The sequence below is a fragment of the Rhinoderma darwinii genome, chromosome 1, assembly GCF_050947455.1.
Source record: "Rhinoderma darwinii isolate aRhiDar2 chromosome 1, aRhiDar2.hap1, whole genome shotgun sequence".
NCBI lineage: Eukaryota > Metazoa > Chordata > Amphibia > Anura > Rhinodermatidae > Rhinoderma > Rhinoderma darwinii.
Window position 1 is genome coordinate 567,418,395 of NC_134687.1, and position 17,543 is coordinate 567,435,937.

General features: G+C 41.5%; 1 protein-coding gene across 5 annotated transcripts in view; it reads right to left on the reverse strand.

Moving 5' to 3' along the window:
• The window catches only part of MAST4 (microtubule associated serine/threonine kinase family member 4), a 554,832-nt gene that overhangs the window by 205,485 nt on the left and 331,804 nt on the right, over positions 1-17,543 (reverse strand). For all 5 annotated transcript variants that reach the window (XM_075838910.1, XM_075838903.1, XM_075838894.1 and 2 more), the window contains one exon: positions 16,013-16,044. In XM_075838910.1, the coding sequence (XP_075695025.1) occupies positions 16,013-16,044 (32 nt within the window). The remainder of the gene's footprint in view (positions 1-16,012; positions 16,045-17,543) is intronic.

Below are 17,543 nucleotides of genomic sequence, written 5' to 3' on the forward strand. Positions count from 1 at the left end.
ACATTACTTTTGTAACTATTACCATGGCCTTTGCATTAACTTCCTAGGCTTTAACCACCACCCTTAATTTTAATTTTCTCATATTTCCCTGTAACTTCTTTGTTTATTTAACGGATTTCCTAGAAAATGCCCATTAATCGCAATGGCACGAATATAGTGAGTCCGATAAACAGTCTGTTACCATTATGGTTTATATTGCTACATTATAGGCTTCCAGGTTCTAAGTCCACAGGCATGCGCATTTTATCCCCAGTTTGTCTCAGGGTAGAAGTACTCTGTCATGCTCATTTGATCAGGTTTCATACTTAGATTTTGATCTATTCCTCAAAAGGCAGCGTCAGCCGAGCAGTTAATCTCTATGAACTAAGTCTCGTAGCCTACTCCACACACTTGTCATAGATTTCTAAGTGTCCTGACATGCACTTGAGGAGTTTGTTCTGTAGTTTATCGCTGTACGCGATTTTAACCTGTATGCGCATTCGTTCCTGGAGTCTTCTCATTGGATGGATGTGTAGTCCTCTGATTGGACGGGATACACGTCCATCTTACGATAAGGGGGATTGTCCCTTCAGATGGATTTCTATTGGCCTCACGCATAGACGCACCTACTTACACATCACCAAGAGGTTACAAAAGAAGGGAATCTCGAGCACGCCGCCATTAGCCCCAGTAAACCCCTCAAGACACTACATATGTAGCGAAACATGTCGGGGGGCCGTATTCTCCTTTAAATTTCAATGTTTAGCTGGCAGTTAAATAGAATTTACTTTCTAGTTAGTTGGTGTTTGCACAGCGTACTGCATTCGTTGGCCGTAGACACTAACACATCTACATGCACTAATTTAGTTTACTCCGGCAACTAGCCTACCTACTCTATCCTGCCAGCTTACATTGGATATTTTATTAGTGACGGTTTATGTTTCAATCGAAATAATCAATAAAAGATATATTTTAGTCTTTACCATAAATTCATGGTTTAGGTAGCTGGAAATAGGGCTTCTTTTTGGCTTAGGCAAAACAGTGATCTTTTTGAATTTTCTATGCACCCGCCGGCTACCAGGTTCTCTTATAGTGTCCTATTGCAAACTAATGCAGAACACAGGATTATATTTACACATGGCTGTATACATACTGACATTCTCATGGTCAAAAACGGACACTTCTAGCTCATGCACATAGTGGCATAATGGTTCCATAACTATTTAGTGGTGTCAAAATGTGAAATAAAGCAACTTGCTAACATACGGTTATTTTGAAAACTGCACGAACCGTCCGATTGAATGTACGGTGACATGGTCCCAGGAGGTTCGGATATGTTCAAGTAAGCGGTGATGCTTCGTCACAGCCTCAAGTAGTAGGAAACAACTGAGCATGTGCATTCACCAGCACTGGACACTTTCAGTGGATGTTCTTAGAGGGACTCAAAAGAACACAAGGGTGTGGTGGAATACTATAATATTTACTCGTGGGACAATCCCTTTAAGTCCAAATTAGCCTAAAATAATTACAGGTGATTGTGTAAAAGTAACAGAAAAACAGCCACGTTTGTAATAAAAAAAAAAAAGTATAGCACACAAAGTATACAAAATGTGCAGGTAAATACGAATGTAGAATTTTTCAATGTTTCCAATCCATTATTTAATTTACAATAATATGCAGAATGGTAATAACTCTGCTAGGGATTTTCATGGATTTCTCAACTAAATATCATACAGTGTCCAGAGAGTTCCCAAAAGACCCACGTCAATCATAGCGCTTCCTACAAGTCCCTAAACACAGCAACGAGCAGTAAACGAAATTCAATTTGGAACGCGACAGGCATACAAAGAGAAGAAACATGGAATATTAAACTGTGAGCGTCAGGCTTATCCTATAAATAATAATAATAATAATAATAATCTTTATTTATATAGCGCCAACATATTACGCAGCACTTTACAATGTAGAGGGAACATGAAAACAATATCAGACATTACATAGTGACAAAGTTAATTTACAATTCAAACCTGGGGAGTGAGGACCCTGCTCGCAAGAGCTTACAATCTATGAGGACATAAGGGAGACACAAAGTGTAATAGTGTTTGTTCTGTACAATGGTCCGGCCATTTTTATACACATGCGGTGGTAACATAAAGCTGCATGAGCCGGTCACCAGCCAGTATCCGTGTATGACGGACATGAAGAGAAGGAGTGTGAGGGAATCTTATTCTGATGACTAATCTAAATGGAGGGCCATGAAAAGGAGTCAGATTAGGGAATTTTATAGGCCTGTCTAAATAGATGTGTTTTCAGGGCACGTTTAAAACTGTGGATATTGGGAATTAATCTGATTGTCTGGGGTAGCACATTCCAGAGGACGGGTGCAGCACGAGAGAAATCCTGGAGACGGTAGTGGGAGGTTCGGATTATGGAGGATTTTAATCTAAGGTCGTTGGCAGAACGTAGAGCCCGAGTAGGGTGGTAGACAGAGATGAGGGAGGAGATGTAAGGAGGTGCAGCACTGTGGAGAGCTTTGTGGGTGAGAGTAATAAGTTTGAATTTTATTCGGAAGGGGATGGGCAACCAGTGCAGTGACTGGCACAGATTAGAGGCGTTGGTGTAGCGGTTGGTCATAAAGATGAGCCTGGCTGCTGCATTGAGGATAGATTGGAGAGGGGAGAGTTTAGTGAGGGGAAGACCGACTAGTAATGAGTTACAGTAGTCAAGACGAGAGTGAATCAGAGCAACAATGAGAGTTTTGGCAGTTTCCTCCGTAAGAAAAGAGCGGATTCTGGAGATGTTTTTTAGGTGAAAATGACAGGAGCGTGAAAGTGATTGTATGTGAGGAGTAAAGGAAAGATCTGAGTCAAAAATAACCCCGAGACAGCGGGCGTGCTGCTTAGGAGTTATGATAGTGCCACACACAGAGATAGAGACATCAGGTTTAGGGAGGTTAGTAGATGGTTGGAACACAAGGAGCTCAGTTTTAGAAAGATTCAGTTTCAGATAGAGAGAGGACATGATGTTAGAGACAGCGGACAGACAATCACTGGTGTTCTGTATTAGAGCAGGGGTGATGTCACGGGAAGAGGTATATAATTGGGTGTCATCAGCGTAGAGATGGTACTGGAAGCCAAATCTGCTGATGGTTTGTCCAATAGGAGCTGTGTAGAGAGAAAAGAGGAGTGGACCTAGGACTGATCCCTGAGGAACCCCGATATCAAGGGGAAGAGGAGAAGAAGTGGAACCAGCAAATGACACACTGAATGAGCGGTCAGAGAGATAGGAGGAAAACCAAGAGAGAGCCGCGTCCTTGAGGCCAATAGAGTGGAGCATGTTAAGTAGGAGTTTGTGGTCTACAGTGTCAAAGGCTGCAGAGAGATCCAAAAGAATCAGGAGAGAGGATTTACCGTCCGATTTAGCCGCCAAGAGATCATTTGAGACTTTAGTAAGGGCAGTTTCTGTGGAGTGTAGAGTGCGGAAACCAGATTGTAAGGGGTCAAGAATGGAGTTAGCAGAGAGATAGCGGATAAGGCGAGAGTAGACCAAGCGTTCCAGGAGTTTGGAGATGAAGGGCAGATTAGAGACTGGTCGGTAGTTGGCAGCGCTGGATGGGTCAAGTGTTGGTTTTTTCAATAATGGGTTTATAATGGCATGTTTAAAAGCGGAGGGAAAGATACCAGAGGAAAGAGAGAGGTTAAATATTTTAGTGAGGTGACTAGTGACAGCTGGGGAGAGGGACTGGAGGAGGTGTGAGGGGACAGGATCACTAGGGCAGGTAGTAGGACGAGAAGAAGAGAGGAGCCTCGAGACTTCTTCTTCAGTTATTGGGTCAAATGCTGAGAGTGAAGAAGAGGGAGTGTGGGGGGGAAGGGGATCGATGTTACTAGGGGACTGGGAGAGAATATCATGCCGGATGTTGTCAATTTTAACTTTAAAATAATTGGCCAGGTCTTCAGCACTGAGATCTGTGATTGGTGTCTGCACTTTAGGACTAAGGAGGGAAACTGGTTCCACATATAGCGAATTTTAAAAACGATTACTAAAGAAGATTTCCAACTCCATGTGAGCAATGATGAAAGCCTCATTACTGGGTTTGACTTCACACAAAAATATGGGTTTAGGTAATCTTCTATTGATATATTACAACAGAAAAAAATAACTACATGTCTACTGCAGGGCTGTATTCTATGCAAGGGTCACAATCATGTATGCATAGCAGTAATCCTCAACCCGACATACTGTGGGAGACTCAGGCTTGGGTTCAGGTATAGGCACACACACGTACTGAATGACTATTTTTTTTACACAGCTGTATTTGTGGCCAGTATTTTCTCCTTATATTCTATTTAGTGAAAAACGATTTGCCAAAAACGCCCCAAAAACAGACATTCCAAACGTGTTCTTGTTTTTGGCAAAAACAGTAAAGAGGGAACACAGGCATATGTAAAAAAAAAAAAAGGAAATACATAAACCTACAAACACAACAACATTTGGTGATGGCAAAGATACCACAATGCCCACATAACAGAAAAATGAATAGCTTGGTGTCCTGGAGCGATCATGCCTAACTATTATACTGGGGAAGGCAGCTGCATCATATGAATTTGCCTTCCCCTTGGGAGTCGCTTATTAGGAATATAAGGGTCTGTATGTGGCCCCTGGGTCACTAGTTGGGCATCAATGATTCACACAACTGGACAGCTCAGAAACCAGCATCCAAAAAGATATGTGAATGCATATAAGAGAAATTTCAGGGAGAAAAAGTACCAGCAAATAAGTCTCTTAGTGTCATCCTAATATGCATAGTAGGCTTAAAATTAGTTCATCCACTTTTACATTTCCAGTCCAGTTTTGGCACATTGACATTCCCATATTATATTAACAAACAGTAAAAAGCCATAATGACAACATAATTACAGCACAAACCATAGGTGCAAAGTGGCAAGTTAAGAAAGATTATAACCGGACAACCAGTGCCGGCGATTTGTCTGGTTAGAGATCGTGCTTGCCCCATATAGGTCCATGTGGAAAAGGTGGAATGACAACCCATAGAAGCAGATTTTTTTGTCACTTTTCAGGGGGAGACTCGGACTAATTTGCACTTACTCCTACTGCAGATTGTACAAAACTTAAAAGCAATTCTAAAAGCAATTGATTTTAAAGTCGGTCAGCGGGCCTTCTCCAGTAAGCATCATCTCCTGCTGCAACCCTCAACCAGCGTAACAATAGAAGCCATCTATAGCACATCTGAAATCTACAGTATGTTGGGGAGCCAAGCAGTGGATGCTGTCACAATCCGTTGGTTTAGCTCTAAAAGCAGCATGCAAACTTCCATCAAGTGCACCTAATTAACGGGAGTCTTCTTATAGGGCTACACAATGTATTTAATAAGAACGTCCCAAATAAAATTTATTAGTACGATTTCAGGTACAATTACAAAATAAAACATGTAAGTAAACTGTAATCACCGAGGTCCATATATGACACACCTGTCTACTGACTATGGACCCCGAATACGAACCAGGACACCATTTTATGTATTGAGTTTGTCAACATAAGCTAAAATAGAGTGACCTCAGATTGTCCTTTTGTGCAGATGGAGTATCTCACAACGTTCAATCTGAAAGGTGCCAATGAGTCCTGCTATAGGATTCCCACGTCCTCCAATTACTTGGCTCTACCTTTTGATATTACCTAAAATAAATAAGCCTGCCACTCTTTGACTTAATGGGTGTGTATTATTTTTTTACACATCTCCTTACTAGAACTGCAGTTATTATGAGCAATACTCTGTGCACTCTGTTGTATTTTTATTTTTTTAATGATCAGAGAATTTGTAATTTAAAAATTTATGGACTGAATACAGTAGTGTAGCTATAGGGTGCAGAGGCTGCAAAATCTCCCAGATCCTGGTGCCCAATGTCACCCAAAGGTCAGCACTAAATTTCATGTGATTTAGGAGGGGACACAACCAGACTGAATTGAGGCCCAGAAGCTTTTAAAGGGTGTTTTCCCATCATAAACATTTATGGAATATCCACAGGACATGCCATAAACGACCATCTGACCTCCATCTGATAGATGGGGGTCACACCTCTGGCCGCCGCCCATTACATTCAGGCTGAGATTGAATAGAGATATGACCACGAACGTCCAAGTTCTCCGTTCAAGTCCTTAGGTGTAAAGGCCCTTTTACTCGAGCCTATTATCGAGCAAACGCTCAATCATCTGCCGATTGTATCATTTAAAAAATTAAAAATATTATCGTTGTCGGTAGCACATCCCCCTGTGTAAACAGGGAGACGCGCTGCTGACATAATAATAATGTATGGGGATGAGCGATCGGAGTAACGACCGCTCGTCCCCATACTAGCACCTTGTGAAAGAAGCACACGAGCGCCGATCAATGAGCTCACCCATTGATCGGCGCTCATTTACACGGCCCAGGACAGGCCGTGTAAGAGGACCTTTAGAGACATGTCTAGGGACATAAGATAGTTAGCTCCAACTCATGTGCAGTGAAAGCAATGTCATTGAATATAGAGGATCAATATATTTGACAGTTGAAGTAAAGGCAAGCTTGCTCTAACTATTGTTAATGACTTAATCTCGACTGAATGAGCAGTAAAATAGGGGGGAAAAAAAGAGAGAGACAAAAGAAAGACACAATGCATCACTTGTCCGGCTTTGTGTTAAAGTTCACACATTATTAGTTCTTTATAAATGTTTTAATAATTAGTTTAGACCTTGACTTTTCCATATTCTGATATGTGTTAATATTGTTCTTTTATTCACTGAGGAAAGCTTAAAAAGTAATGTACTTCTTCCCAGAACAACATTGTGCCAAGAAATGGGGGTCCATTATGCTATACACAGACCATACAAGATATTGTAGGAGACACTCTTCTTCTAAGCCAAATAGTTTAATCATGGTCATATACATTCATAAGCATAGAGAAAGGCGTTGTACTGGAGAGACAACCACTTTAAAGAAAGTCAAATATGAAGTAAATAAAAGGTCATCATAGTAGAACAGTAAACTCTTCTCATACTATAGAAAATTGTGCAAAGCCTCTGAACTAAACATAACTGCAAATAGAGGGCATTGCAAAAAATGGCCAGTATTCTGTTAAAAAAAAAAAAAAGGAAAATTAAGAAAACTGAATCATTGCATTGCAATTCCTCAATGCATTAAAGATGCCTACCGACTATCTGTAAATAAAAAAAAATTACATTCAGAGGCTAAGGATCTGTCCCTTAGGGCCCATTCACATGAGCATCAAACACGTCCGTGTGCTGCGCACATGGCCGCCATCAGGGCAGTACTGCTGGTACTCTAGTCATAGGCCAGGCAACAAGGAAGAAAAGAATGGGCCCTTCCGCTACTTTAAACATTTCATTGAGGGCCCCAGTGTTAGTTACTTGGAGAAAGGAACGGACCCTGCAATGTAACGGGCCGTTCTTTACTCTGAAGTAATTTACGCTGGGGCCCTGAGAGGAAGATGCTGATTGAGCAGGAAACAGAAGCTCCATGTCCCGTGTGGAGGGAGCCACCCACCAGACAGGTCCAGGGGAGGGAGGAAGAGGGAAGAGCTGGAGAGGAGCAGTGCCACGCAGCCCTCTGCTCCTGCCTGCAACTTGTAGCTGCTGAGGAAGATTCCTCCAGGACAGGTAAGAGGGAGCTGTAATGTTATATGTGGGGGATTTTTTACAAATCGTTTTTGTGGGGGAGGGGGGACTTAACTGTAAATGCTATATGTGGGAGAGGGAATTTTGTGTAAAACGTTTTTGTGGGGGAGGGGGTACTTAACTGTAAATGCTATATGTGGGGGAGGGGACTGTGTGTCAAATGCTAAGTGTGGGGTATGGTGGGACTTGGCTGTGAATGGTATGTGTGGGAGAAGGGATTCATTATTAATTTTTCTTGGGGACGGGGAACTTAACTGTTCGGTGAGTTCACACGGGGCGGAACCGCTGCGTAAAACCACGCAGCTTATCCGCCCTGTGCGCCACAGGGAATTCGGCCGAAGATCCACACCAAACTGTGAGGCAGTTTTTCGCCCGGAACGTCAGCTGCGGAAACTGGCGCATTTAGCCGGCCTGCTAGCAGTCACATCGGATGAAACGTCACCCCAGGAGGCCGTGCTGGTGGGAGGAAGAAGCCCAGACTCTTGTGTAACGAAGATTTTTTTATGAGTTGCATTTTTTTTTCTATTCAAATGGAGAAAACCCACAACAAATAAGCAGCGATTCCACAAATACAATTGACATGATGCGAAATAAAATTCTGCACCGTAAGTCAATTTCTGAGTGTTTTCACCGCTCAGTATTTACGCAGCGTGTGGATGACATTTGTTCTATCTTATCCCCTCTGCTGCTACTGTATTTGCTGCAGATTTTTTGCAATGAATTCCGTTGCGGAGAAACTGCAGTATTTACGCTATGTGTGAACTGACCCGAAGGCCTAATTCACCTGTCGGCCGCATTTCCCGGACCGAACACAGTGCAGGGAGCCAGGCTCCTAGTATCATAGTTCTGTATGATGCCAGGTATCCCTGCCTCCCCTGTCCCGTGCTGAAAATATGATTACAGTACAGGACAGTTTTCCCGCAGCGAGGCAGGGACTCCTGACATCGTACATAACTGTGATGTTAGGAGCCCGGCTCCCTGCACTGTGTTCGGTCTGGGAAATGCGGCCGACATGCGGTCTGACATATCAGGGGATTCTGTTTAAAGGCTCTGAAAGACATTTTTATTTAAAAAAAAAAAAAAAGTTATCAGTGTGTTTGGTGCAACTGGGCAATTACATTTTATTAAAAATTATTTTTGCTATTTGAGATACAGCTGCTTTATATCCTGTATACAGAGTAACTGTATCTAGTTCTGAGACCTGAATCCGTCAAGTCACTGGGACCGACATATTCAGTGACAGCGGTCGGATGAAGCGGTTATCGATCACATCTTTGTTTATAACTTAGATGTGATCGGTAAGGCCGGGTTCCCACGTAGCTATACGCTGCGGAATTTCCGCAATGGAATTCTGTGCGGAAATTCCACAGCATTTACAGTAGTAGCAAAAAGGATGAGATTTTGTAAATCTCAAACACGCTGCGGAAAAAAAACGCAGTATAAACTTTAATAATTGACCTGCGGTGCGGAATTGAAATCATGTCCGACCTCCTGGGATGACGTTGCATCCCATGTGACTGCTGCATCCAATCACAGGCTGCAGCATCACATGGCTTGAAACATCATCCAGGAAGGCCGGAGCGGACATCAGAGGAGGGTGTAAGTATGAGCGCTTTTTTACTCAGAGGAATTTCCGTCCGAAAAACCGCACCACATTGTGGTACGAATTTTAGGACGGAATGTCCTGCGGGTTCCAGGTCAGAGACACTGCGTGATTTTGATGCAGCGTGTCCGACCCGTGGGAACCCGGCCTAACAGCTCTATACTGCGTGTCACTGAACCCGTCATTCCCGCTGACCTGAAGGAGACAGGTTTCAGCGCACGATACAGCTGCTCTGTATACAGGATATAAAGCAGTTTTTTCTCAAAAAGTTAAAATTATTTTGAATAAAATGCAATTGCAAAGTTGCACAAAACACACTGATACACATGTTTATTAAAAAAAAAAAAAAGTTTTCAAAAGCGTAGCCTTTAAATTATTTTGTGGGGGAAGGGGGATTTGACTGTAAATGCCATGTGTGTTGGAACTTATTTAGCATATACTCACAGGTTATTGTCATATTGCGTTTTGGTTTTTTTGCAGAGATATCCGCAAAACCATGGCAAATGACATGGTTATAAAGCAATTTTACAAAAACTGTTGCAAAAAACGTGATTTGACCTCGACGTGTGAACAGACCCTTGTAGTTCATTTGTGTAGGGTAGGGGGGCTTTGCTGTAGATGTTATGCGAGGGATAAGTTTAGTAATAGTTTTTGTGCGGGGGAGGGAATATTCACATGTAGAATTTGAGGTGCAGTTAAAAAAAATACATCAAAACGACGCAGTCAACTGCGCTATTGATTCCGTAAAAACAACGGAAACCTTATAGAACGGAGACAAACGGAAACCATTTGTAACTGACGCGTTACCATTGAAATCAATGGTAATGCAAATGGAAAGCCATGGTTTCTGTTTGTTTCCCATTCTGGGGTTCCCCTGACGGAAAAGTCAGACGAAACCCATGAACGGAGTCCGACGCAGATGTGAACGAAGCCTAACATATATGGACATAAGGAACAGCCCCAGGATCCCTGGGTAGAGCGCTAGTAGATCTTCCCCGGGAGTCCAGCCCTGGGAAAGCTCCACTCCGCAGGCGACATATCCCATTGTATGCCATACAGTGGGATACGTTTTGGCTAAACTGAATAAAATCCAGATCATTAACCGGTTGCTGCCTGCTCCATGGTTTCGTTCACTGTAATTGACATCAGCACCAAAATCAGTTAACGCGTACAACGTACAAATATGAGCGCCACATTTTCCGTTGTCCACCCATGGTGGGCGGCCCAGATATTTTGGCTGTATGGGGCCCAGAAATTCCTGATGGCAGCCCTGGCTGCGCATGGAAACCACGTGCAGCACACAGACCCAGTGATTTCAATGGGGCCAATCACACATGTGTGATTTTTCATGCAGCGAGATTTGCTTTGCGAGTGCATGAATAACGCATGCCACTCGCAAAGCACACTGATGCATAACGAGACACACGGACCAGATTCACGCGCGTGAATCTTATACGCTCGTGTGAATGTAAGTTAACATATGGGAGGGGGTGCGATCTACTAAATATTTATATTTTAAAAAGTCGTCTGTAGTCCAAATAAAGTTACTGAAAATAGGCAGAAAAGCTTTCAGACAAGAAAAAAAAAAGTCAGCTGCGTGAAACTCACTGCATGCCCTATATTGGTGCGTTTTCACGAACCTACGCGCCCATTGAAGTCAATGGGTGCGTGAAAATCATGCAACGCACACTGATGCACATCCGTGTGCAGTGCGTGATTTGCGCACCAATTCGATTGAAAAAAAAAAAAAATATGTGCTTTGCGAGTGAGCGCAAAACTCATGGCACTCGCAAAGCACACTGACGCATAACGCAACACACACGGAATCTGATACGCTCGTGTGAATGTAACCTTACCTGGTCATGTTCTGAGAGGATCCCTGTGCCATGCACCCACCTCAGGTCCTGCACTTACAATAGTGTTTTTAGCTTTGCTCAGAGTGTTACTTTAACTTTTTTTTACACTCCTTTCATTACTATGCACTGTGACACAGATACTAGCTGGACAATTGGTTAAGTATCAATAATGCCCCATAAACCAACATACATTCACAAGGGCAAATTCATCACATTATAGCTTTTACTGTATATTGTATTGTACGGTCACGTCTTCTCACATATAGACTGGGGGCCATCATGGACAATATATATTTTCAGTATTTGTCATCGAGTATGTTTGTTAAGAAATGAAGAATTCTTGTAAAGAACAGTTATTATTTTAGTCTTTGCCCTTCTTACATAAAAAGAGAAATGGTATCACCTATTATCTTGTTGTCCCAAACTATCTTCTAAAACAATACTTACATTTCTATGATTAAGGCCTCATGCACACAAACGTAAAAACGGCCGTAATTATGGCCCGTGACTACGGGCCCATAGACTTCTATTGGCCACGGGTACCTTCCCTTTTATTTACGGAAAGGTGCCCGTGCTGTTGAAAAATATGGAACATGTCCTATTTCAGGCTGTAATTATGGCACGGGCAGGCCGATAGAAGTCTATGGGGCTCCCGTAATTACGGGTGGCTACGTGTGTGCACACATAATTACGGGAGCGACGTCAGGGTATAGTCACTGCCCAGGGTGCTGAAAGAGTTAACTGATCGGCAGTAACTCTTTCAGCACCCGGGACAGTGACTACCGCTGGACTTAATAGTATTAATAGTTAACTTACCTGCTTCTTCCTCCAGTCCGGCCTCCCGGGATGACGTTTCATCCCATGTGACCACTGGAGCGGTCACATGGACTGCCGCCTCATCCAGGGAGGTCGGACTGGATGTCAAAAGAGGGACACATCAACAAGACAACGAGCGGGGTACGTATGAACTTCCTTTACTTACAATCGCTGCGTTCCGCTGCGGAACTTCTGCCTGAAGTGGCTGCCCCTTCTCTCTATCCAGCACTGATAGAGAGAAGGGGTTGCTGATTAGTGCAGTGCAATTTTGCAGAGAAAACGGGTCCGTAAATACGAATGGAATACTTGTGACAACGGGCCCGTATTTACGGGCACGGGTCCGTAAATGCTGGCGGAATATGGGTCGAATACGTGTGACAAAGTACTCGTATTTTCGGGAGGAAAAAAATATGTTTGTGTGCATGAGGCCTAAGCCAGATCACACGGAGAGTGAATGGAGACAGTCATAATGTTGTATGTGATGAGTTCTTCATAAAGCATGAGATATAATCCACACTTTACATGTATTCCATTATACTTCCCCAGTCTTCTTTATTATGGGAAGGTTAGCTCTTTATACATCATTATCTTTCTACTGTTTGGTTTATGAGAATATTGCAACTGAATAGATCTATTGCAAAACCAATTTTAAAGGTCACAAATTCTACAAAACCATAAAAACGAACTCGCTGTTCATACTTTCTGGTTGTCTATTTTTGCTGGTTTTATGGGCGCAATCCAATAGATGGATATACTATAGAACACCCGCTGTCTTTAGCTCATACTTTAACACTAAAAAACATTTGTTATTTGCCTGCAAAGCCGTGTAAGAACCATTTTATTACCTACATAGGATTTCCTCTCCACACATCAAATATCTACGTTACATTTTTCCAGAAAGGTTTCTAAAAAAGTAAATTTGTAAAAAAAATTAAAAGTAATTAGAAAGTTTCGCCAAACACATTATTAACATAAAATTAAAAAAAAAACAACAAGTTTTCAAAGGTGCACATAGCCTTTAGAGAAGCATGATATGTCCCCAGAAAATTAATCACACATGCTTGTTCAAGAAAGATTATGTGATACTAGAATAAAACTATTTCATATACTACTACTCTGCCTAATAAAATAATTATATAAATATGTCAGTGGCACAACAAAATACTGGATACTTCTAACAAAGCTACAAAAGGAAGAACATGAATATATTTTCTGTGTTCATAATGTAAAATACTTAATTTACATCTACCTTGATTATTTACATCTTTACCACTGAGGGTTTGTTACATTATTCATTAACAATTAGCAACTAATTCTATAAGAAAAAAAAAAAGTTAAATTTACAAAAAAACTTGATAAATTAAAGCACATTTTATTTGAGATCAAGATGTCCAATCTTACGATGGTTACTCCGACGTATACCTTCAATGGAAGGCCACAACGTGATGTGAACAGGGTGTAATAGAAAATAATCCTAAACAGGGAAGCCTCCCCCTCTCTATTAACATGCGATTCTCTTATATGGTATTTGAATATGTTTTTTTAAACCCCACATATATACACGGTACATAAACAAACACAAGACACATGTCAGTTAAGACCACAAACTACCCATAGCGTGCCCTGGACAGCTGCACAATTCTCCACCCTCCATTATAAATGGCAGGCATAAATATAAATTTAAAAAAAAAATGATTTTGTTTTCAGGCAGAAGTGGGAAGGAATGATGGAACTGAACAATTGGACCGTGACATGCACGTATTCTAACATACATTGGAGCAATATGCTGGAGGATTTAAAGTCATACTGCAAGATCAAAAATGATATGTAGGTCAGGAGCTATAGGTGATGATTACCTTTTATTTTCATCAGTTTCTTGCTGATTGACTATTTACCGCTGCAAAGTTAGGGCAGAGCTGTGATCTGTGACTTAATCTTGGCTACAGAACATACAGGGAATGTAAGGTAGTCTGAAATTCACCTCCTGTCTCATCATTGGTTCAGGCTGCTGTTATCTCCACGCTGCAGCTCTGTCTCTCCGGATTGGCTGCTGCGTATAAACACAAGCCCATCACAAGCTCACCAGTACATCAGTGCATAAAGTGCATAGAGAGTACAGGCTACTAAACGACATTACATCAGGTGATTGTCAAAAGAGTGTATCATGCCAGTAATTATTCAAACATATTGCAGGAAAACGAACGCTTTATGAATTCTTTGTTTCATAACTACTTAGAAATGAAACAAAGGTAGTAAAGAAATAAATCATTTTTTGTCAGCTATGAAAATAAATATTATGTCATCAATCTTTTGGCTTATCACAGTCATGAACAAATATAATGGAGGCTACTATTTGTCATCACTATAATTTCAGACGCCGCTCATATCTCTTGCTATGACAGTACAGCAGGCTATATCCTACTCATACCACCAGACACCGTCATAAAATGATCTCCACAATGTTAAAGATGACAGCAGTTGTATTTCTGAATATACACAACCTACGGACAATAAAATGACCACACCAAACACATTAACCCATTATCAGTGCAATGCAAGCTAGATTTTAATATTTGTAAATCTATTACATACGCTCGGATAAAGTTATTTCACATCAGCTATGTTATCAACATAATAAGAAAAGATTGACACACGGTATTAGTGATTTATACGGATGTATATCAAACATACAATCTACACCTTTATTGAAAGCAGCCATGATAAACATTAAGAAGGCAAACTGAGATGTGGTCTAAAACGGAATTAAGGCGGCATGCACACTTCCATCGGCCGTTATACGACCGCTAATGACGGTTCCCTGAAACACGGACCGCACAAGGATGGCTTCCGTGTGCAGTCCGTTGTTTCACAGACCAAATCAATGCAAAGGCCGAGACTATTCTGTCAAAAACGGGCAGGAGTAGGACCTGCACTACTTTTGACGGAACGGCCGCACGGTACCGTTAAAACAACGGAAGTGTGCTTGGCCCCCATTGAAATTAATGTGTCAGGGTTCCATCAGTTAAAACAACGGATAGCACACTGAATAAAAAATACGGAGTGGGCATGAGGCCTAAAGGGTAACCCTGTCTTTACGGATTTGCTATCATTTGGTTAAAGGGAATAACATATCTATACTAAGGGCAAGCTGTGCAGGGGGCATCTTTTGCTGGTTTTGTGAAATTAAGCGCTATATTTTATGTGTTTTCTAGCGACCCCACAGAAAATCTAGTGGAAGAGTCATTGAAGCAAACTTGACAAAAAGCATTAATAACTGTTGCAATTTCTCAAATTGATATTCGCCTTGAGAATTGAACTTAATTGGAAACAATGTAAAAAGTTCAGATCCAATTTCCTGTATGTATAAACAGACAACTTCAACTGTTCCTCACCTACAAAATCTACTGGAAAGTTTGACATGCGTCAAATTCACTAAAACACAATAAAGTTACATGTAAATCTGATGCACGTAATAGCTACGGTACTGGTGCATGCTCAATAAAACCGAATATGGTCTATAAATTTTTGCATCTGCAACTACTTGCTCATGCACAGCTGGTGTGATCTGGTTTGGGTGTTTGACACTTTATACAGGCGATCCAATGACTTAACTGCTTTCGTGGTATAGACCAAATCAAGTGATTGAACGATCGACTTAGAGAGATGAATACCACCATTATAATATAAAATAATTAGTAACTTTCCATAACTATTGTGCTCAGCTTTACAGTGTGACACACAACTCCAAATGTGAAATATACATTCTTAGGTAATCGCCAAGGAGAATGAAAGGACAGAAGTCAATCAATAAAAGCACAAATTACAATCCAATCAAGAGAGCGGCACATGCTTTACTGCTTATCATATCTCTGCTATATGTTGATTCTTGTCCCCATAAAACATGTAAGACAAATACTAATCAACAGGAGCTGCAATATTAAACTTTGCATACAGTGTGTGCTTTGTAACTCAGCCGCCAATATCGGCTCTATGAATAAAACATCAATATGAATTCAATATCAGTCTTCACTAGAGACATTACAGCAAATACAACTCATTTACTCACAGGCTTCCTCGTCTTGGTAGGCTCAGTTCTTTCTGAAAGAGAACAAAATACATATCCTGTTAAAATGGAAAAGACACGAAAATCTGTATACAGCTAAGAAACATACATACATACATACACTACCGTTCAAAAGTTTAGGGTCACTTAGAAATTTCTTTATTTTTGCAAGAAAAGCACAGTTTTTTTCAATGAAGATAACATTCAATCAGAAATACACTCTATACATTGTTAATGTGCTAAATGACTATTCTAGCTGCAAACGTCTGGTTTTTAATGCAATATATACATAGGTGTATAGAGGCCCATTTCCAGCAACCATCACTCCAGTGTTCTAATGGTACATTGTGTTTGCTAACTGTGTTAGAAGGCTAATGGATGATTAGAAAACACTTGAAAACCCTTGTGCAATTATGTTAGCACCGCTGTAAACAGTTTTGCTGTTTAGAGGAGCTATAAAACTGACCTTACTTTGAGCTAGTTGAGAATCTGGAGCATTACATTTGTGGGTTCGATTAAACTCTCAAAATGGCTGGAAAAATAGAGCTTTCATGTGAAACTCGACAGTCTATTCTTGTTCTTAGAAATGAAGGCTATTTCATGCGAGAAATTGCCAAGAAACGGAAGATTTCCTACAACGGTGTGTACTACTCCCTTCAGAGAACAGCACACATAGTCTCTAACCAGAGTAGAAAGAGAAGTGGGAGGCCCCGCTGCACAACTGAGCAACAAGACAAGTACATTAGAGTCTCTAGTTTGAGAAATAGACGCCTCACAGGTCCTCAACTGGCAGCTTCATTAAATAGTACCCGCAGAACGCCAGTGTCAACGTCTACAGTGAAGAGGCGACTCCGGGATGCTGGCCTTCAGGGCAGAGTGGCAAAGAAAAAGCCATATCTGAGACTGGCTAATAAAAGGAAAAGATTAATATGGGCAAAAGCACACAGACATTGGACAGAGGAAGATTGGAAAAAAGTGTTATGGACAGACTAATCGAAGTTTGGGGTGTTTGGATCACACAGAAGAACATTTGTGAGACGCAGAACAACTGAAAAGATGCTGGAAGAGTTCCTGACGCCATCTGTCAAGCATGGTGGAGGTAATGTGATGGTCTGGGGTTGCTTTGGTGCTGGTAAAGTGGGAGATTTGTACAAGGTAAAAGGGATTTTGAATAAGGAAGGCTATCACTCCATTTTGCAACGCCATGCCATACCCTGTGGACAGCGCTTGATTGGAGACAATTTCATCCTACAACAGGACAATGACCCAAAGCACACCTCCAAATTATGCAAGAACTATTTAGGGAAGAAGCAGGCAGCTGGTATTCTATCTGTAATGGAGTAGCTAGCGCAGTCACCAGATCTCAACCCCATAGAGCTGTTGTGGGAGCAGCTTGACCGTATGGTACGCAAGAAGTGCCCATCAAGCCAATCCAACTTGTGGGAGGGCCTTCTGGAAGCATGGGGTGAAATTTCTCCCGATTACCTCAGCAAATTAACAGCTAGAATGCCAAAGGCCTGCAATGCTGTAATTG